The following is a 23,348-nucleotide window of genomic DNA, read 5'->3' as shown; positions in this document are numbered from 1 at the left end:
CTCATCACTGAAGATTCTGGCCTGAGAGCAGGAATGTGTCCACTCGCCATATAGGAAGCGACTGTCAGTTTCTTCCCTTGCCAGGCCCCAGGGTCCTGGTTTGCACTTCATAAAATCAGGGGTGGGCAGTGGAGGAAGGAGAAAGTACAGAAAGAAGTCCTCTCCCTGCGATGCAATGTTTTCTTCTGCGCATAACACTTCATGTCTCCATGACAGCTTGGCAAAGAGGCCGCCACGCATGCCATCGTGCCGGAGGGAAGAGAGTCCTCCCAGCCTCCTGCACTTCATAAAAGTGGGGTGAGAGCTGGGAACGGCAGGGGCCAGGGTCCTGCCACTGAGAGGATTAAACGCTGCTCTTTGTTTTTATTTTTTGTGACAACGACACCTGCAAAACCTCTCTTCCTTGAGAAAACCATTACATTCCCTGACTGCTGCCAATGTACCTCCACTGTCCAAACGTGCTGACAAGCTTTTTGAGAGCTCTCCTTTTACTGGAGCATAACTCATTTTGGCCCCACAAACGTGGGATGGGATGGAGGCCCCCGCAAGGGCCGTTGGCTCAGGGCACGTCAGAAGTGGGAGACACTGGGCTCTCCCAGCTCGAAAGGAGACTGGGCGGACCAGAGTCAGTGGCCAAGGAAAGCCAACTTAAGCACAGTCGCCCTCTAGTGGAAGGATGAGGAAACTCCAAGAGTCACCAAGAATGTGCACAGTCCTGAGAGGCATAAACTGCAGGTCAGCAAACTACCGCTTGTGGGCAAACCCAACCTGCAACCTGTTTCTGTACAGCCTGCGAGCTAAGAATAGTTTTCACATATTTCAAGTGAAATAATATTGAAAATAATATGAAAAATAATATTTCATAACATGTAAAAATACTGTGCAATTCACATTTCAGTGTCCATAAATCTTTATTGCAAGATAGCCATACTGATTCAATTACGTACTGTCTGTGGCTGCAGTATGAATACTGCAACAGTGGAGCTGAGCAGTCGTTAGAGAGACCGTGTGGCCCAAAAAGCTGAAAATTTTTATGATCTGGCCCTTTGCAGAAAATGTTTGTTGACACTTGAGCTGGTCAGGACAGAAGTGAAGCTCTCTCACTCAGATCCACCCTTAGTCCTCATGCCCATATTCTGTTCCAGCCGCAAGGAGGCTGCCTTCTTGCAGTCAGTCGCAGGATCCAACTGTTCTGTCTTCCAATGAGGAACAGAATGAAGGCGGATCTCCGTTCCCACTTAGCCACCCAAGGAGACTCCATGTAGGAAGACTACGTGGCAGCTCCTCTCGCTCATTCCAGATAGGCTCTGGCAAAGCCTGAGCAAACTACACCAGCAAGGGAGGCTCACAGGCACTCCATCAGCGATGCAGACTCCACTGGGGACTATTTGGTGCATGAGTGATGGGTGCCAGTGCCCTCTTCAGGAGCCTGTTCTATCCGACGTGAGAGCTGGCTGAGGCCCCGAACCTTCTGTTCAGCCCATCTCCTCATCGATAAAGTCAACAGCACCCAGACAGGTGAAGCGTCCAAGGTCATCTGACCACTGCGTGCAGAGGGACGAGCGCCTGTGTCTCCTGACTTTCAGCACGCGCTCTTTCACCCTACCTGTGGATCCCCAAGGTACTCCCTGCTCAATCTCATCACATTAGTGGACTTAATGGACTGTTCTCAGTCCGAAAATCAGAGTTGCCCAAAACTTGTGAAATTTAAAGGCCTTTTTTAAAAGAGAAGGGTGAGGCTCGTCCGAGTACAGTGGTGTTTACTACTAATTGATCACAACCAGTTACAGATTCCTTTGCTCCTTCTCGTGCTGTTTCACATGACTAGTCTTTAAAAAAGGGGGGGGGGAGGGTGTGAAAATATATGGTAATTAATTTTTTCAAAGGACCTTACTTGACCAAAAAAACAGAGTTGGTATGTCTTTATAGGTCTATCACATTAAAATGAATTACTGGTCTATGAACCCTAGAACCACCTGTCACTAAATAAAAGGTGAGACCCCCTCAAGCAACTTTGGTGTGGTTCATTAGTTCGTTAATTGATTTGTTCATTCACTGTCTCAACAAAACTAATTGAGGGCCTATTATGAGTCTGATTACTGTATGAAAAGAAATTAAATTGCTTGTGCATCTATGTCAGGGACCTCATGAACCACTTTATAGAAATGATCTAATTTAATTTCATAACTGCTGCCCTGCAAAGTAGGTGGTATTATTCCCATGACGCAGATGAAGAAGTCCAGGCTCAGAGAGGAGGAACGTGCTTAGGGGACTGGAGCAGAGGGCTGGGGCAAGGGCGACTCACCATTGAGCAGCCAAGTGATTCGGGGCACTGGGGTGCCCTGCACGGAGCACTGCAGCACAAAATCCTGGCCCTCGATGACGGTACAGTCCTGCAGGACACTGGAGAATGAGGGGGCCACCTCCGTCACGGCCAGCCCTGTGAGGGAAAAGGACAGACAGGCCATCTCAGGTCACAGCTTGGTTGCTTTGGCTGTCACCCCCAGCCTCACAGGCAGACACCTTACTGTCCTGGGTGCCAGGGCTTCCTCGGCAGCCTGGCTTTGTCTTCCCTCTCTGTATAGGGAGGAAGCAGGCGACCTCGTGGCATGGAGATCTGGAGCCCGAAGCAGGGTAGCTGGCAAGGGCTTTTTCACAGTCACAAAACACCTGGACCCCGGAGTGCTCTGAACTGGGCCTGCCCTCTCTCCTCTGTGACCCAGGCACCTCCTGGGCATCCCAAGAGCTCCTGCTTCCGCCTTCGTGGTCCTGCTCTCTCTCCAGTGTCCCTTCTCTCCTCTAACACGCCCCACCAGTGATCACACAGTCTTGTATCTTTTTACTTGCAGAATCCACAGGCCCACAGGTGAGGATGTTTCGATTTTAAATTATTATAATTACCTTTCCTAATTCCAGAACTGAATCAAATGACAAAGGACTCACATGTGTTCCAGTTTTCTAAGTATAGTTTTAGGCCCTACCTAGGTCGAGAGTTGGGAACTGCTGGGGGCCTGGGAATATGCATTGACAATGCCCCTCATGAATCTAATCCACGTTCTAGCCGAGAACCCCTGAGCTAAACTTTCTAAAACCCTTCTACCTCAGTGAATTGGGGAACATTTTATGGTTTGGAGAACTTAATTGAGAGCAATAGGAGTATATGATTTCTTCTACAACAATGAAAACATGCTGCAGAAGTGTCAAAGTGGCTATGGATGAGAAAAGATAACTGGATCTGGTGATTAGAAGTTGTATCACAAGAGAGCCTATTCAACACAGACATGAGGGGAAAGGCATGTTATATTGCAGGCATGCATGGGTAAGAAAACTGAAAATATTTGAGGGCCTACTACATGCCACGTACTTTTCTAGATGTGACTGTGACACTGCCGTGAGGTTGTTCTCTTGAGCTGATTTTACAGATGAGGTTAATACTTTCCCAGAGCCAAGCCCAATGGTGAAGCCAGAACTTCCGCCCAGCTCTCTCGCTCTACAGCCACATTTTCTCCTCTAGGCCCAGGGGAGGGTGGGTGGTGGGAGCAGAGCTGTAGGACAGAATCATGTGCACCGGGACAGGCCTGGCCCTGAGGGAGGGGTGGAGGGATCACCCTGAGAGGTGCAGAGAGGCACCATCTCCACGCCTTTCCCGGCCAGTGTCAAACTCCCTCATTAGAGAAATGCCTTTGGGAGTCATTGAGAAGAACATGGGCTTTCGTGCCTGCAAACTTGGCTTAGAAATAAGTTTTTTTTCACAAGACATGTGAACTTGGATGAGTCTCCTTAACCTTACTACAGCTCAGTATTCTCATCTGGAAAATGGGTGTAAATATAATTTTCTCATAAGATCGTTGAGATGACTAAATGAAATAATGCAAATAGAGCATTCTGCACAAAGCCTGGCACGTTGAACATTCTCTGCGGGTATTAGCTGTTATTATCAAATGGAAGCTGTGCACAGAGACTATACGTGCAGCAAGTACAGTTTGGGGGTGAAAGAGTGGAGGGATGAGCTGGGAGCTTGAGAGACCACCAGAAGGAAGGAAGATTTTCTTTACTTTTTCATTCAGCATAGCTGGTAGGGAGAAAAGAAAGAGGCCTCTTGATAAGAGCTTGAAGAAATAGTGGGAGAGTAAATTATTATTCGATCAGATCCTTGTGGAGATGGGAAGGGACAGAAAGTCCTGAGAAGAGAAACAGACAGGTTTTCTGCAGTGACAGCATACAAGAGAGAGAAAGGGGGTCTGTAGGAAGAGCACACATCAGATAACCTGCTTCTTGGTAACGTCATCTTCCAAGGACGAGCTGGGACTCTTGGAGGCTAGAGAGGTAGAACAGCTGGTGTCCTCAGGAAGACAGGGAGTGGAGAAGCGCTTCTGCAATGGCAGAGTAAAGACCTCTGGAAAGCTACTTCTCCCCCCCCCAAAAAATACTGGCCAAAAGAGTCAAAATCAACTTTTTCAGAACTCTGGAAAGTAACCAAAGGTTGCAACATTCTCAGGAGCATTCATTTAAAAACAAACAACAACCCACCCCCCCACCAAAAAAAAAAAAATCCAGCTGAATCTTGGTAAAAACAGCAAGCTTTGTGGCATTTACTCCCATCCTCCTTGGCCCAGCTCTGGGGTAGCTTTGAGAACCAACAGCAACTTTGGCCCCTCGAAGACCAGCTGCCTAGCAGTGGGCAGGGTGGGTTCAGAGCTCTTGAGCAACCCCATCCCCAAGACAACTGTCACTATTTGACCTGTCTGGCAGCTCCCTCCATAGCTCTAGGCTTGTCTTTATGTGACTTAACTCAGAGCTTGCTATATGTGAACAGCTCTGTCTCCAGGGTGTGTGCAAAAAACAATCAGTGGTAATTGCTCAATGTCACAGCTGCTCAAGGCAGCAAAATAAGTCGGGTCTAACAAGAGCCTGACAAAAAACTTAAAAAGGAAAAACTGGGGAATGAGATATCCAGGGCTTGGAAAAACTCTGACATATTCCTGGGAACCTAGAAGGCCACATGCGTGTGGCAGGGCTGTGGACATGCCCGGGGAAGACCCGAGAAGGCCTTCCTCTCTCACCTCTGGCTGGCCTGGAGGCTCAGCGCAAGCAGGAAGTAAAGGCCTTAGCAGAGTTGAAAACTGCCAGTCGGAGCACTGAAGACGTGCCCCAACACACACACAGAGCCCCTGGGCAAAGGCTGGGAGACGAACTTGTTTAAAGCATTTAAGGAAATCTCTCTATCCAATCAATTAGTTGATCATTAGGCTAACTAAGCAGGGACTTCAGTGGCTTCACATGACAAATTATCCAGATTCATGGAATGGGGGAAAATTATCATAAATCATACGTCTGATAAAGGACTTGTATCCAGAATATATAAAGAAGTCTTATAGCTCAGCCATTAAAAAAAGCAAATGACCCAATTAAAAATAGGCAAAGTATTTGAATAGGTATTTCTTCAAAGAAGTTATACAAATGGCCAATAAGCATATAAAATGAGGCTCACCATCATTAGTCATCAGGAAAATGCAAATCAAAATCAAAATGAGATGCCTGTGGACTACTATAATTAGGAATAGAAAATAACGGATGTTGGTGGGGATGTGGAGAAACCGAGGCACCTGTACGTTGCTGGAGGAATATAAAATGGTGCGGCCACTGCAGAAGAGTTTGTCAGTCCCTCAGAGGGTTAAACACAGAATTACCATATGACCCAACAATTCCACTCATAGGTATAAACCCTTAAAATTGAAAACAGGTATTTAAAAAAAAAATACAGAAGTGTTCATAGCAACACTCCTCAAAATAGCTATTAATAACAGTAGAAAACAACCAAATATCTATCAACTTATGGATAAACAAAATTAGCTATATCCACACAATGGAATAATTCAGCCATAAAGATGAATGAAGTACTGATACCTGCTACAACATAGATGAACCTTGACAATATGGCACTAAGAGAAAGAAGACACAGGAGACCACATATTGTATGATTCCATTTATATGAAGTGTTCAGAAAAGGAAAATCCATAGACACAGAAAGAGGATTAGTGGTTATCAGGGGCTGGGGGAATGGGGAGTGACTACTAATGGGTAGATTTTTTTGTGGGAGGGGTGATGAAAATGTTCTAAATTTTGATAGTGGTGATGGCTACATAACTCTGTGAATATATTAAAAATCACTGAATTGTACATGTCGAAATGGTGGCTTTTATGTTATGTGGAATTATATCTCAATAAAGCTGTCACACAAAACAAAGTAAGACAAGGAGTTAACCTGAGATGAACTGCCCTAAGATGCAAACAGGCTAAAAATAGTCTTCTATGAGACTTATGTAAATTCACAGAAGAGGAAGCCATAGGAGCAACTAGGCTCTCTGGGTAAACCATCAACCTTTGGTGGACCCGATGCCACGTGCCTGTCCCCTGCCCAGACACAGAGCCCTGGCTTGGACGATGAGGCTCCAGCTCCTGGACCCTCTGTCTATGGGCACTCCCACCTCCCGGTGGAATGGATAGAATTCCTTGCAAAGGAATTCACGAACATAGTAAAAATCCCAGTTAAGAAGGGAATTAAGAGTGTACAGTGAATGCTAAGACCCCCTTTCTACTTCTGCCCAAGGATCCCCAATTTCTCCTCTCAGAGGCAACTTGTGCCCTTCCAGAAATGTGTTATGCACACACAAGCATCTTTGTGCATGCACATACATAGCTATTTTCTTCCTTTTACAAAAACATATCGCCCCTATAATAGCATGCAGCCTGTACTTTGTGCTTTTCCATTACTGGAGTATTTGGACGTGTTTCATGAGAGTCTTCAGAATGCTACATGGCATTTTACTATAAGGATAAACCACTAAATGATTATTTTTTGGAAATATTTATTATGGAAAATTTCAAACATATGAAAAGTAGAGAAAGCAGTATAGTGAATCCCTATGCACCTATCTCTCAACTTTCATTTATACTGATATCATTTTATTAGTACCCCTGCCAATCCCTCCAAACGTGAATTATTTCTAAGGTAAATAACAGTAATCACATTTCACCAGTCAATAACTCAGTTTATATCTCTAAAACAGATGGCTTAAGAAAAAAAAAACATAAGACCACCGTTGCATGTTAAAATAGCATAAATTCCTTTACATCAAATATCTTGTCAATGTTCAAACTTTCCTGATGTTCTTATAACAATTTTTCTTAAATTACCTCAATCAGGATCCACGCAAGGGCTATATATTGCAACTGTTGATGTTGCTTATGAACATTTTAGTCTCAGATTCTTATAAGTTGCTTCTCCCTTCCTTTTTTTGCTTCAATTTATTTGTTGAAAAAAATGGGCAAAGGTTATTTGTCCCATAGAGTTTCCAACAGCCTGCAATTTGCTAAATCCATCCTTGTGGCATTATTTATTAGGTTTCTCAAGGGGATGACATGGGTCTAGGGTCCACATATGCATTTAGAATGAGGGGGAAATCTTTTAAAGAGAGACAGGCACAGAATATTTATCACAGTTTTGTGATAATAGTGAAAAACGGAAACAATTTAAATATTGAACAAATAAGAGCATGCCTCAATTAGATAACACCTACCCAATGCAATGTTTTATGGTAGTTAAAAATTATGCTTTCAAAGAATATTAAATAATAAAGATGTTTATATTACATGAGAAAATTAGGATAGAAAGCAGTATACAAAACAGCACACTGATTTTATTTTAAAAACATTAAAATATTTATTTCTGAGTCATAAGATTATATATTGTTTAAATTCCCCACAACAAGCATTACGTTTATAAACAGATATTACAATAAACATAAAAGATGTGGGATCCCACATCATCTCACATTACTCTAAACCTGTCTGTTTAGTGAACGCTTGGTTCTCTGCGGTTACAAAAATGAGTCATGGCTGCTCGAGCAGCTGAGGGTCTAAAAAAGGTAGCTCTCGGTTGGGCGGGGAGAGGGGCCTGGGCATGTTTGTTTGGAGGGGATTCTGCTGTGAACTCCTGAGTAAGAATCACTGGCCTGGAGCAGTGTACTTGGCCTTGGTGTGTGGGTGGGAATGATATTTCTACCAGGTCGTATATGGGGGGCTGCAGGGGATGAGCTGTCTGCAATATATGAAGTACCCCATGAATGGGCTTCCCACAAAGAATCCAGGGTGACCTGGAGGAATTTACTCACTTTCCACGAGGAGGGTCCAGCTACAGGACACCTGGCCTTGGATATTGGAAGCCGTGCAGCTGTATTTCCCGCTGTCCCTGGCCCGGGCTCTCAGCAGGCAGAGGTAGTGGGATCCGGCATCTTCATAAACCTCAATGGTACCTTTCTGTCTCCTCACGGGGGTGCCTTCCAGGAACCAGGCCACTTCAGGCTTTGGGATCCCTGAAACTACAGGGCCAGGTGGAGAACATGAGCCCTGAGAACACAGTGTACTGGTGGGTGGGGGGAAGGAGGGGAGGGCAGAGCTCAGACTGGGGTGGGGTCGCCTCCCTCCCGAGTGCTTCCTCACCCCCCGCCCTGCACTGCACAGGCCTATGCATCCTTAGGCAGCATCAGGGTCCCTGGGAGGAGGAACACAGCGTGAGGGGCCAGGTCTCCAGGGCGGGCAAAGCCAGGAAAGGGGAGGAAAGAGAAGAGGACAGCCTGGGGTTTGTTTTTTGATGCTGGTGGTGATGAGGGTTTTGTTCCTTCTAGGGTGCTAAGATTAGAGCACGGGGCAATGCTCTATTCCACAGTGAACACCGGGCCCCTGCTGGGTGTCTCTCCAGAACAAAGGACATTTCTAGACTTAGGAGAAGACCCCTGTAAGTTGGTTTCCTGGGGACCCTAGTCCAGGGGGATGGGTGGATATAGGGGTGTGACCAGCTGTGTGAAGGAAGGGAGTGGCCACCAAGGGGCGACACTTTGGGAACCAGGGACTTAATTAATTCTACTCACCCTCACATCTGAACTTGACTGTTTGATCTTCCCTGACTTCCTGGCTTTGAGGCTTGCTCTCAAATTTGGGAAATGTCAAATCCCTCTGGCTCTCCATAGGGATTCTCTTGGTATCAACCTTGCCCACAACTTCCTGGCTTCCCAGGCCAGACTGCCTGGAGGGGAGGGTGGCTGAATGGGGAGCAGTTGGCCTCTTCCTCTCTTCTCCGGAAGGAGACAGGGCCCCCAGCACTGGTGCCCTCGCTTCCGGCTGGACTCTGGCGGCCTGCAGGGTGATGGTGCTGGAAGTCTTCCGGAGGACCGGGGCCTGCAGGCCCGTTCTGGGCGGGTTCCCACACTGCTCCAGGGTGGACTCCCGCAGGGGCTGAGGCTGGCTGTTTGTGGCCCAGGCCGGGGAGCCAGCCCTCTGGGGGCTGGAGCAGTTCTTACTTCCAGCTGCAGTCTCCAGGCTGTCCGGTTTGGACCCCTTTGAGATTCCATTGGTCACCTCCCTCCTGATGTCTGAACTGGCGGCCTTTGCTCCTCTCACACACGACCTGTTTGGGGGTGGGGAGGGGAGAAGGAGGAATAGAATGACCATCTGGTTACTCACAAACATTACTCATCACAAGCACAGATTCCAGGGACCACAAAAGCCCACAAATTAAGAACAAGTAAGAGCAAAAGTCTTTCTTTGCTGTTTGCTCAGTTTCCTAAGCCAGAATGCAGCAGCCATTCTAGACACTTCCCTGCCCTGCGCCCCACCCGGGCCCCCTTTCACCTCCCCTCTCTTCTCCACTGGTGCCCTCCCAGCTCACACCGCCGGCGGCTTTCCCTCGCCCATTCTGCCCTCGCTAATCCACTTCTACACAGCAACCACAGTCAATCTTTCAGAAACATAAATCGAATTATGTCGTTTCAAGCTCAAGGGTTTTCCAACAGCTTTTCCACTATATTAGGGTAAACTGAGCTTCTTGGGATGTCCTGCAGGATGCTGGCTCCACTACTCCTGACCCTGAGACACCGGACTGCGGCCACACGGGTGTCCTTCTGGGTCCCCACATGCCCGGCTCTCACCCCAGGGCTTTCCCACGTTCTCCCCTGTGTGGGGAACTCTGGGCCTTTCTTCGCCAGCCAGTACTGCTCTTCACAGGGCTGAGCCCAGATAGCGAGTTTCTAGACAGGGCTTCCCTGACCCTCTATTCTAAATCTGCGCCTTTCTGTTACTATTCTTCATAGATGCATCACAATTTGTACCTATGTATTCGTGACCCTGTTTAAAGCCCTTGTCTACGCTGGGCTGTCTGCTCAGCCCTGCACGCTCCACATCTAGCCCTGGCATCACTCGCGGCAGAGGAGGCTCCGCCGGACCGAGTGGCTGGATTCTGGCCTGGAATGCGCACGGTGGCCTTCTCAGGGCAGAGCGCCCTCCCTAACCATGGCTCACTGGTGAAGGTACTGCACAGATACTGAGAAAGGTGGTGGCACTGAGTTTTTGAGAATCTCAGTGGCAATAGTAAGCCGATATAGAGCCTGTATGGCATGTTACAATAGGAGGACAAAACAAAACACTCAGAATAAACCAACATCCTCCAAACAGTCCATTCTTACTCCCTATACAATGGCTTGAAAACTGAGGGCATTTCTCAGTGACAATCCTTCTTTCCTTGCAGGCATTTCAAGATGGAAAGCATAATAATCACAAATCCTGGACATACCTGCTGGCATTGTCCAAACCTAGAAACAGAGGGAAGAGTGGAAAGAATGTTAGTGGAATACTCGGAATACTTTACACACCAAGTTTTCACTTCCCAAGCATCTCCCTGACACTATGGTCCCATCCTGCCCACTCCTTCCAGCTTCCCTGGTGCTGAACATCTTCCGTTGGTTTGACAAACTCCTCCCAGCCCCAGAGGACATTCCTCCCAGCCCTGATATATGCTGTCAAAGCCGCAAACGCTGCCCTTCCTCTGCTCTTAAATAGTGGCTGGTGCTACCAGACCCTGAGGACAGAGACTCTTTTCCTGCTCACTAAACAGAAGGAAACAAAAAACAATCTAGGCATAAACAAAAATGAACATCTGCTGAAAAGTTCAAACCTAAACATCGTAACTTGCTGGTAGCCCTTAAAAATAAAATAAAATAAAAAAACAACCCCAAGTGTTCACTTTTGACAAATACGTTCTTTAAAAATGCATAGAGAAAGTGTAATTTCATTCAGTTCTTCAAAGAAAAAACATACAAGGTATTTTTTTTTCCTGCCATGTTCTTTTTCAAAATTTTTCATGAAAAATTTCAAAATATATAATAGAGAGAAGGATATAACAAACGCTGAAAGTCAGCACCAACATTAAGGAACTATCGACACTTTGCCACTCTTATTTATCCCTTTTTGTTTCCTTTTGAGTATTTTAACACAATCCCAGGCAATATACTTTGTCATTAAGTCCATCGGAAGGGAGCAGTTTTTAACCCAGTGCCGGGGCAGGCACAGGGAGAGCAGCTAAATCACTGCTCTGGACGCCCAATGGAAGCTCCTGATGCAACAGCGGTTCTCTGGTCAGGGCCAGCACTTCTAGTTTGCATGGTGTCAAGTGGAACAGAGAGCACCAGCACGTGCTGTGCATGGTACAGATCAGGACTGTTTTACGAAACTTGTTTCGGTTCAATATGTTTATGCATGTACACATGTTCTGCACTGCAATATACTGTAAAATGAATTTCTTTCTGTGGATTGTGAAAAACCCACAGACTGGGCCAAAAATAGTAACCAGAGCAAGGAGGAATAGTGTCTGCAACAGGAAAGAGATGCAGAGACAAAAACTTCCAGAGAAAAGAGGGGAAAGGAGGAAGAAGGCGTGAAGACCACTTCCCTTCTGATGCCCCAGGCCTTGCCTCCCTCAAGGCTCCTGCTCCAGTGAGGGGACATCCAGCCCCTTCCCCAGCTGCCCTCTGCGTCCCCAGGCTGGACTTGGAGGGACCAAGAGACTGTAAGGAGCAGACATGTTCAGAAATATTTCCAAGGAAGAGCTGACAGGATTGATGGGTCAAGGAGGAAAGGGGGAGGGGTCAAAGGAGACGCTGAACTGTCCAGTCTGGGTGAGAATGAACACGGGGACCCTGGGCAGACGGTGTCAGGTTGAGGGACCACCTGCTTTCAAGGACAGAGTGGATGATGAGTAAATTTCAGGCAGGTTAAATCTGGGGTGATGGCAAGACATTAGCAACACCCGTTCTTCCAGTTGGTCATGAGAGATACAAAAAGGAGTCCAAGTGAGGAGAGGACTGAAGACACAGGGCTGGGGAAAGTGTGAGGACACAGGGGAAGGTGGCAGCCCAGGGTACAGCATCTTCCCTGTGGCTGGGCCTGTGCTGCCGCAGCCCCTTTCTTCTTGTTAAAGACGTGCCGGGGGGATTGCATGGGCGTGTGTGGAGTGTGCCACGTGTACACATACACACACATGCTCAGAGGGACCGTTCTGCACCAGCCCGCCCACAGCTGGTACCTTGGATAGAAAGCTCAGCTGACATGGAGGCCTTCCCTGACCCGTTCACCACCAGGCACGTGTACACTCCCACATCATCTTGGTTGACTTCTTGGATTTCCAGAACTTGTACCCCATTCTTCTCAGACATAGACACACGGGCACTCGGTTGCAATGGGATGTTTCCCTGTGGATGGCAGCAGGGTAGCTTGGTCACAGAGATCCTTTGATCTTTTGGCAGTGTCCTCCTGCCTTCTGCCAATCCTGGTGGGACAGACACCAGGACCTGGGCAGCAGAGCCCTCTGCACTGGGCTGTCAACACGAGTGCTCAGAGAGCAGTCTGCAGACAATCCCTGAGTGGCGGCCCGTGCATGTGCTGTGGCGTGCTGTTCTGTCCAGCTTAGCACAGATGCATGGAAGCTGTTTCAAAGGAGCCCAAGTTTGAGGGAGGAAATCCCCTATTCCTCATTTCAGTTTTTCTCTGCCTCCAGGAGTTCCATCTCTGAACAACCTACCCTCCCTGGCTCTGCCCCCACCTGTGCCCTGCGGTTTCTCACTGCCCTGTTTGACATCCACCCCCACCCCGTCTCCCTGCCACCACCTCTTCCACCTCTGTCTTCACTTCGCCCAGCTCTGAATGATTTACAAGCACTTCTACAGGGAGCCTCTCGGCAATAATTTGAGGTACGTGGTGTTATTTCCACCTCCCAGACAAGGAAACCAAGAGCCACTGCTTCCAAGAGATCCAGTGACTTGTCCAGTACCACGTGCCTTATGAATCAGGGAGCTGTGGCTTGAACCTCAGTACCATAAATTCACATTCCTCTCTCTTGAGATTGTCAGGTCTGTCTTGACTCAGAAGTTTTATGCTATTTTGTGACTGTGAGGATTATAGGAACTTTGTAGTCTGAGTAACACAAGGACAGTGTGTGATAGAGGCAAAAATAAGCATTTTGAACAAACACACAGAGAACCCTTGAGAACTACCTGCAGTTGAAACAGAAGGAGCTGATTGGAAAGACAGGCTCTTACTATTCGAAGGGTCTAACCTTGAACCTTCAAGGTCCTCAGGCCTGGGTCAGAGTCAGGGTGGGGAAGACAGAAACCTCACCTTGAGCCAGGTGACCTGTGGTTGGGGCCGGCCAGTGATCTTGCAGGAGAATCGTCCTGTCTGTCCTTCTTTGACCACTGCTCGGCCCAACTTGGTAGCAAACTTCGGTGGGCACTCTCCCCAGATGCTAGGGCGGGTCTCCACTGCAGGGGCTGCAAATCTGTCCCTGGAAAGAAACCAGCAGATAATCCAGCCCCAGACAATGCAGCAATTCTATCCTCCTTCATCCCCCGAACTTGAGTCATTTAAGTTAGGGTCGGAAACCATTAGAGGGCAGCCTTCCCAAATCTATGCCGCAAACACTTTTTCATGCCCTCTCTGGAAAAATCTGTGGCATTAAAACCTATTTCCTCTCCGAGTTCCTTTACAATTCCTGGCAATCAGGTGTACCTGAATTTTGCCTAGCTCTGGCCACGAGCCTGGGTTTGGGCCAGTAGACTGTGAATGGAAGTGCTGAATCCTATTTCCTGGGTGACCCACAGAAACCTCCCGTGAGATTCTCCACACTCTCCCTGGCCTACTCTGCTGGCGAGATACAGAAGGTCGATCAGAGAGAGGCTCAAGGCCCCAGGAGATGATGGAGCTCCAAAATGGAAGCAGCTTGTGTTCCTGAAAAACAACATGGAAGGCTCTCCACCTGTCACATCCGAATAATTACAGCAGCTTCTGTTACCTGCCTCTCCGAAGTCTGCTTATTTAAATGTTCTGACTATTGCCTTGATTGTTAGAGTGCCCTGCAGACTCTGGCCATGTCTCCCAGGTCCTGGCATTTAGCAGCTGGGCCAAAGGGGCTCCCCACAAAGGCTGCCAGGTCAGCAGGTGCTGTGTGAATGACACACCACGTCCCACCAGGCTCCCGTCCTTCAGCTGTTATAACCTATGAGGCCCAAGAAGACTTACTCACTAGACTTATCATGGTCAAGTCAGCAGGGAAAGCCAATCCAACCCTTACTCTGGCTTGGACCTCCCAGAACTTACCCCAGGGTTTTGGAAACAACAGGCTGACCATGCTTCTTCATAAAACTCCCTGCAAGAAAGAGGGTTGAAGATCAGGTCTGAGCCACCAACTTGGAGCAATGACAGTCAGGAAGATTCCACAGCAGGGGTGGACAGGAGAGTGACGGTAACGTTAACCTCGACTGAGTGTGTGCTGGGCCACTGTGGGCACTATGGTAGACGCTGTATAGACATTATTATGTGAGTTTCTTGCAAGAATTTAACACATTGACTGCCACACTAGAAAAAAATTGTTTTCTTTGGGGCCATGGTGTTTTATTACAAAAATAGAACAAAAACTTCAAAAACAAAATGATCCTTTCTAATTTAATGAAAAATTTGTTGTTTTTTATTGTTTTCTGTGCGTGAGTTATGTGCAACTTGAAAAATAGTTCTTGCAGCTCCCAAGGTGAACAGACAGGCGAGTTACATAGGCTTCAGAGGGCCCCAGGCTCAAAACTAGCATTGAGTTAAATAAAACTCACATGGTAGTTTATGTGTTAATGAGGCTGGTACTATATATCCTTCTATGTTTTAAGCAGATGAGAAAAAAAATGAGATTCAAAGAAGTTAAGTCATACAAGGTAACAGAATCAGTAACAGTATAGAAATTTACCCAGATCTGCTGGGTTCTTGAACACTCAACCACTCTGCGGAGATGTTAGGTGTCATACTGGCTCTTCCATTTGGGGGCTTATCTGTGGTGACCCAGCACCTCTCCAGAAAATGACCCAGTTAAAGGGAGGGAGGGAGATGCCCACGTACATCTCTTACCACCTCTATTCTCCACTGACACAATCAACACTCCATTCTCCATTCAAGGCCCAGCAAACAGCAACAAGCCCAAGTGGAGCAGGACAGATCCCTGCAGATGAGCTACGTCAGAGCCAGCACCTCCCCCGGAATCTGCAGTGCTGCCACGCTGGGCATCGCCAGTCCTGGGCAAGGCACTGCCGTGCTGGGCACTGCCAGTCCTGGGTGGGGTGATGCCACAATAGGCACTATCCTACTGAGCGCTGCCGATCCTGGGTGAGCAGCTATGGCTGCTGTGCTGGGCAGGAAGCAGTTAAATAGCAAACCCAGCAAGGCAGCTGGGGTCAGCTCCCTTTATCCAGCCCCACGGCAGCTGGGGAGGAACAATTCACAACATGACCAGGAAGTAACTATGAAGTAGTGGGGATTTTATTTTGAGGAATGGGGATGGGAAGGAGAGGACATTTTTGAGATGATGATCACCCTGGAAGTTGTTCTCTTTTTGCTACAAGCTGGGAATGTTTATAAAACCGTACCCAAGGCATGCACGGGGAGGGTAGAAGTCATTCACTGATATCAGCAGACAGCTGCTACGGGGAATTGGCAGGGTGTTTACTGGAAAAGGGTAAACTTCCTTAAATTCTAGCACTGATCATATTTATACGCCTGCATAGGAACACAGGCATGGAGGGGGAGGATCACGGCTGAGTATTTCCCTTAGCCATACCTGGTTCCCCCAGAGCTTCAGTGAAAGGGATTAATAACAAACACCCGAAGCACATGTAAGCTGTGGCTCCATATGATTGGTGACTGCTATATGGGCATTTCTATTTCACATTACTTAGTGAGCCGTGTCTAGTTTTCATTCCATAATGTGATTTGGTTCTTGTCATTCCATTCCTGATTCGAGGGTGAAAGAACTTCTAAACTTGTGAAAGGAGAGGCTTGTTTTGGAAGGACCCAGCTGACACGTCCAATCAAGATGCTGGGCCCCTCAGACGCTGCTGGAGGAAGTGCAGACTGTTCAGTCCTTCTGGAAAGTATTTGAGCAAGGGAAAATCACAAGCTTTAAAGATGCTCTGCTCTTGCACCAGTAAGTACCTCCCTTTCTGTGACTCCATGCAAAGGGAACAATGCTAAAACTAGAGAGGAGAATTTACAAAGCTGTTTACTTTGGCCTTCTTTGTATTAAGTAACAGTAAACACTGGAAACAATGTAAATGTCACAGAGTAGGAAGACAATAAGTGGTTAAGTTAAATGCATAATTAGACATCGTATTCTGCCATGACATTATGTTTAAGAATATATGAAACATGCAGATATATGTTAAAATATTCTCCCATTTACTCCTCAGCACACTCCAAATGGGCTGTGGTCCTCCCCACTTCACTGAGCCCCATGCTGCCCACCACCTGGCCAGACTCGATGGCAGACCCTCTGTCCCCATCTCACTCAGATGCTCAGTAGCATTTCACAGAAAGGCCCACTCCCCTTCAAAGCTCTTTCTCTTTTTGACTCTCCGCCTTTGTTTAGCTTGTTGTCCATCCTCTCTTGACCTTCTCTGCTTGACCCTTGCATGCTGCGGGCCCTAGGGCTCAGTCCTGGACCCCTTCTCAGCTCTGTCTATGTCCCTCAGAAGGTCTCAGACAGTCCTGCAGCTTTAAATATCATCTAATGCTGACGACCCCCAAACCATACACCACCGGAGCTTCTTATCCACTCGTCAGAGTTATCCAGAACAATCCCCAGTATATTGCAGGTATTTGAATATTTGTTAAACAAATACATTTTATGAAAAGACAGCAGCATACAAAATTATCTATTCAATGTGATCATAATTAGGTAAAAGTAAAATACCCAAACAGGAACATTATCAGAAGATATCAAAATGTCATTAATAGTGGTTGTTTTTGGGGGGTGGGACTCTGAGTAATTTTATTCAGCTGTATTTTCTGAAACCTGTACAATAGCAAAGAAAACAACAAAACATGATCTAGTTACAAAAAAAGAGAGAGAGAAGAGAGAGACAGTGAAATCTGGCATCCAAACAGAGGGTGAATGGGCCTCTACGTACACTCCATGCAACAGCATTGTCCACGTCCCGACCACAGTCACGCCCACCGAAATGTCTATGTGCTGTCTCCTGCACACATCTCCGCTGCTGTATGACTCATTTCATCTTGGAGTAAAGATTTCAGAAAGACTGGACTGATCAACTGATGAATGGTTAAACAAAAAGGTGATCTAGCCATACAATGAAATATTATGCAGCCATAAAGAGGAACGAAGTACTGATACATGCTATGAATGGATGGACCTTGGAAAAACGTGCCAAGTGAAGGAAGCCAGAGCCAACAGGCCACGTATTGCCTGAATCCATTCATAGCAAATGTCCAGGAGAGACAAACCCACAGGGAAAGAAGGTGGTTAGTGGTCATCAGGGGCTGGAGGAGGAGGAATGGGCAGTAAATGCAAGTGGGTGTGGGGTTTCCATTGGGGGTAATGAAAAAGTTTCAGAACTAGATAGTGGTGATGGTTGTACAACATTGTGAATGTATTTAATGACACTGAACTGTATACTTTAAAGTGGTTAAACTGGCAAATTTTATGTTATGTGTATTTTACCACAATAAAAAAATTAGACTGAGCATTTTTAAAACTCTTGGGAGCTAAACATCTTAGTCTAAAAGTTTTATTCCTTTACAAATAAAATAAAAGCAAAAATATGACATTTCCCCACAGAATAGCAAAAAGAATGTTATTTAGAGACTTCTATGTCAGGGTAAGAGTAGTTTATGATACAATTCAAGCAGTCAGCTAAAAGTAAATGGTATTGAGCAATGCTTATTTAAATGTGAGTTAACACCAGAGTTTAAATCAAAACAAAAAGAGAATTGGGGCTAAAATATCTAACAGAGTCTATTTATAGGAAAAAAACTTGAAGTTGCAAACTTTCAGATAAGGCAAAATTAATTTTGCAAAAGTACAAAAATTTGGCAGAACAGTAAGGCCATGTAGAAAAATAAGTGGAAAGAAGATTAAGGTAGAAATGCCAAAAATAGAAGAGTGAGCTAAGAGCATTGGTGAGGATGGGATCAGGTTGTTGAGCAAAAGGAAAGGCCAAGACACTGAGGGTATCTGAGCCAATTATTTTAGATTTTTCAAGGACAAGTGAAGGAGAATGCTGGCAGGTCTTAGGAGTGGAAAGTTCAACAGTGGAGGGGATAAAAGTAGACCCAACCCTATTTGTCAAAGGACATAGAAAGACTGACCGAGACAGACTGTACTGCTCAAAAAGTGAATAATGTGATCGAGATTGTGAGGAGGAGAAATGCCTCTAAAAATGTGTAGCAATATAATTTATCATCCAAACAAGGACTCTCAACACTGGAAGAGACACGATTAATAATTATGCCAGGACAACAGCAGTAAATCAGAAAAACTGGGGAGCAGTCATCCTACTGTAGACAACTTCCATGTGTTTTTAAAGGATTGCTTAAGACAGTGGTTCTCCACTCCATCAGAACAAACGTCCACTTTTTACTACATGTATCTAGTAATGCCCCCTGTGCTATCCTGAATTGAAGTTCCCTGCTAATCACCCATACATATAATTTCAAAAAAAAGCAAAGCCTTAAATAAAATACTGAGGAGATACAGAAGAAAATTCTAATAATATTTATTTCCTTATGTAACTGTTCAAGTATGACTATTTCAATATGTAAATGCTCAGGCACATTAGAAGACAACGACACAGTGAGATGCTTGCATTAATTCCTAATGCATGTTTGGACTGGAAAGTGAATGATCAAAAAATCATACTGTACAAGTAGCACAAGAAAATGAAGAAACACAGGATATGCAGATGGCTGCTAGAATACCAGAATAAAAAGTAGTGTTAGGATAAATAACAGAACATGTGTTATATAAAATGAAAGAAAAAAATAACCTTGGAAGATAACATAGCAAGACAAGTTACAGGCCATTGAAGTGGTGAAAATAAAAAAAAAAAACACTATTAATGTGGTATCAAAACAATTCTGTTTTATGACATGGGATTGTAAAAAGTTGTCACAGAAACCTTATCTATGTCTTAAAATCCCACCATACCTTGAAACATACATTCAGTGACTGCTCTGGACAAAGGGACAGTAATGATAAGAGGAGGCCATAGAGAAGCTTTGTGTTAGTTAGGGTGAAAACCAGCAGTCACCCCAACAAAAATAACTTCAGTGCATAATCTTTATAACACAGATTTATCATTGTACCCAAAGATTTAAAAAATACGTGAGATGGCAACAAAATTCAATGAGACATCTACATTTCATGTATCTCCACTAATTTAATACTATTTGGCTCTAAATCTGTTAGGAGTTTCAAGTCTCCTCTGATCCACATTTTCAGGGCAATAGTGAAGGGCAATAGTATAGTAACTGTACTATTTATATGTATAAAATTATATAAAGTAATTATGTGTATATACATGTAGCTAGAAATGCTATATTTCATTTAGTGGAAAAATTTGCAGACAGTAAATTTTTCAATAATTTTGAAGTTATAACTTCGTTCCTTTTAAGCTTCCCTCCATGTAATGCCCATTTCTTAAATTATTTGGCTTGTTTTTACAACTTCTTGAAAAACTTTTTCTGTATTATTGAAGACGAAGGAACCACTGATTCATATATTTATGGTGTATCTGTTCCTGCACGTTTCTTGGCTGTAAGGAATTAGGGAAAATTCAGCACGTCCTGCACCCCAGTGCTTGCCCACTAAGTGCCAGCACCTCCCGAATCACTAGGAAACCACAAGGGTCCCACGAAGCTCCTAGGTGCTCCCTAGAGGGAGTCACTGTCTCCATTTAGAGCCACCGGCTTAAAAAAAGGGATCAGAGCTTCTGGTTGAATATTAAACTTGATATTGAAGAAAAAGAGAGAGTGAAAAAAACAGTTGAAACTAAAGGTCACTGAAATTGCTCAATGTGGATAACATTTTTATAGAAATTTTACAAGTAGGTGTCTCCTTCCCTTCCTGGAAGCACTTTGCCTTTTCTCTTAAGGCTCAGATTTTATTCTGGGTTTTATGGTACATATCAGTCTGCTTGTTGAAGCTCTGGCTAATGCCTTCTACGTAATAGGGACTAGGTCAGTGTTCCGGGACAGGTGAGGTCCCAGAGACAGCCACTCAGGCAGTCAACAAATCCTGGGCTCCTCCTACGTGCCATACCTACCACGGGTCAGGCCCTGTGCTAGGCTCCTAGCACTGGGGATCCAGTAACTGATTAAGGAAAGACCCATCTTTGCCTTTATGGAGCTTCTGCTTTTAGTGGGGAAGGGAAACATTAAAAAATACTTATTTACAATTTAAACACAAATAAATTCAGTATAAAGAAGTGAGCACTTTGGGGAAGTGCCTAACTCAGCCACCTCTGGGCAGCACGGGGGCTCCCAGAGGCAGTGAGGCCTGAGCTGAGGCCGGAAGGTGGAGCGGGATCTCCAGGGGGCGGGGGCAGAGCAGCAGCACAGGTTGGGGCTCAGGTGAGGGAGGGCTCAGTGTCTGACAGAACTGGGAGGTCTGAGTGGCTGGAACCAGCAGGCAAGGAGGGGGTGGGGAGGTAAAGAGAAGCCACGTCACACAGGCAGGGCCTTGTACAGGGTGAAAGTTTAATTCAGAGGCAACAGTAAATCACTGGAGGAGTCAAAGGCAGGGAGTGATAATACCCGATATGAATTAAGAAGAAAAGTTATTTAAAACAGCAGTGTGAAAATTAGAGTGGGGTATGAGTGGACATGGGGAAAGCAGAGGGGAATTTCTGCACCAGGTAAGAGATGATGGCCACCCGGGCCAGATGGTGGCAGTGGGGAAGGAAAGGAGTGGACAAATGAGAGCTGCACAGGAGCTGGCACAGCAGGATCTGGGGACACTTGATGCAGGGGTGGGAAGGGAGCATTTGAGGATGACTGAGGTCGTCTGGCCAACCCTCTCCTAAGGAGATGCAGACCATCGCCTATCAGAAGTTGCAATGAGTCTTCTTGGGGGCAACCCAAGTCCTAACCATAAATGTTAATGGGACTCTGACAGAGGATACCTGTCACTATATAAACAGGGCCCTTGTCCTGTAAAAACTGTTCATTCTGCAGTCTCTACCTATGCAGAGTCCACTGCTGTAGCCCACTCTTGCCAGAATGTACACATGTACATTATTCTTATGCTGTGACACTCCATAACAATTATATCTTTCTATGGAGGTTAAGGTGGCCATCCCAGGGTGCCAAATGGACATTTCAGGAGTTCTGTTTGGGGCTCCAGGAAATTAATGCACTAAAGAATCGATTCTTCCTCAAGAGATTGAAGTAAAATATACACCTCTTAGAAGATAAACTATTTCCTGGTCATTCATGGAGAAGGTAGTCATATATCCTACGCAATGAGTTCAAAGGAACAGCAACATGAAGTTTTGTTTTGGAGGGGAAATAGTTCAATAGATTGATGCCAATGATTTCTCAATTGTCTTAAGTACTCCAGAGAAATTTAGATCCTCAGCAGAGAGAAAATAATTTATTTCTTTTAGAGTTTTCTTTTAAAGGCCAAGAATCCCAGGCATCCTAGCTTGCTTCTCTAGAGCTGTGTTCTGCTGTGATTCCCGAAACAACACTAAGCCAAGTAGCAGGTATTCCCTTTAGTACTTAAATCATAATTTTATATCAATTTATAAGAAAACAAAGAAAACTTTAAATCCCTTCTTGGAGGTCTGGTACAGCGTTAGTCACTCGGCTGCTGTCTTCAGTGCAGGCAGCAGATTGGAAGCCACTCTGTGGGCAAGTGCAGCGTATGGGCAGGTTATCGTAAGCGTGGATCTGCGGAAACTCACTGCATCAGTAAGCTCCCCATTTTTCTTGGGGATCATGCAAATGATGATGTATCAAAGGCTAATGAAAAATCTGAAAAACTGTAATCAGAATACTTGTAATAAACCTATGTGTTTAGGAAAATAACAGTAAGGTTAAAAGGATCCATGAGACAAAAGTAATCATACAGCATGTACCTCTAGCTGTGGCTAGGAGGAGCTATGAGCAGTACGGAAATGGAAAAGGAGCAATGGGCTCATCCTGTTGAATGGGTAGGTCTCTAAACACTGCCCAGCCTCATGCAGCAGACCTCCCACTGTCTCCTCCCAATCAGTCCTTCAGCTTTATTCCCCACTCCTCTCTGCTTGTACCTGTCTACTCTCCCACACTGAGCTCACCCACCCCCAACCCAGGCCTTAACTCTTTCCACTTCCCTCCCAACCCCATCATCTGGTTTCAATCTGCCATCTAAATCTGACTCACTCTTCCAGGACTAGCTCAAGCCCCTCTTCCTCCAAGAAGACATCACAGACCCTTCCAGCCTCCAGGGGCCTCATTTTCCTCTGAACTTACAGAGCTGATGTGCCAGTCATTTGGGAAATGAACCCATACTGTGTGACTGGAGTTGTGCTTTTGCTTAGCTTTTAATGTGTCCAGGTCTTACCTGACCAACCAGGTTCTTGCAAAAAAGACCTCACAGAGGATTCTGTCTCCCACACAGCACCATGCAAAGTCAGCACTTCATAAATACATCCTGACAGTGAATCTTAATTGTAATGTAATAATTAAGTATGAGGTCAAGAAGGTCACTCTTAGCCGGGTGCAGTGGCTCACACCTGTAATCCTAGCTCTCTGGGAGGCGAAGGTGGGAGGATCGCTTGAACTCAGGAGTCTGGGGTTTCAGTGAGCTATGATGATGCCACTGTACTCTAGCTGGGGCGACAGAGCAAGATTCTGTCTCAAACAACAACAATAAAAAAAGGGTCAGTCTCTTGAGGGCAATGACCAAGACTTGTTGCTCTTTTTGCCCCAACACAAAGTTAGCACATTCACTGGAATTTGATGGTTAAAAGAGAGGCTAGAACTGTGAGGCACTGGGAAAAGCCTAACTCCACAAAGGGTGGACAAGGGAGAAGGAGATGGAGAGAGAGATACAGGAAGAAAAGGAGGCAGCACAAGTGGTAAAAATCGACATTGGGCCAGCCAGGGGAGCCGGTGTATATTTCATGGGGAAAAAGAGGCAAAGT

General features: G+C 45.7%; 1 protein-coding gene across 4 annotated transcripts in view; it reads right to left on the bottom strand.

Moving 5' to 3' along the window:
* The window catches only part of MYLK (myosin light chain kinase), a 258,430-nt gene that overhangs the window by 104,827 nt on the left and 130,255 nt on the right, over positions 1 to 23,348 (bottom strand). For all 4 annotated transcript variants that reach the window (XM_045540120.1, XM_045540116.1, XM_045540118.1 and 1 more), the window contains 7 exons: positions 14,485 to 14,533; positions 13,507 to 13,672; positions 12,416 to 12,581; positions 10,628 to 10,646; positions 8,931 to 9,466; positions 8,175 to 8,381; positions 2,306 to 2,440 (listed from right to left, as the gene is read on the bottom strand). In XM_045540120.1, coding sequence (XP_045396076.1) covers positions 2,306 to 2,440; positions 8,175 to 8,381; positions 8,931 to 9,466; positions 10,628 to 10,646; positions 12,416 to 12,581; positions 13,507 to 13,672; positions 14,485 to 14,533 — 1,278 coding nt within the window. The remainder of the gene's footprint in view (positions 1 to 2,305; positions 2,441 to 8,174; positions 8,382 to 8,930; positions 9,467 to 10,627; positions 10,647 to 12,415; positions 12,582 to 13,506; positions 13,673 to 14,484; positions 14,534 to 23,348) is intronic.

This window comes from Lemur catta, chromosome 1 (genome assembly GCF_020740605.2).
Source record: "Lemur catta isolate mLemCat1 chromosome 1, mLemCat1.pri, whole genome shotgun sequence".
Lineage (NCBI taxonomy): Eukaryota > Metazoa > Chordata > Mammalia > Primates > Lemuridae > Lemur > Lemur catta.
This window is presented reverse-complemented; position numbering and strand designations above follow the sequence as displayed.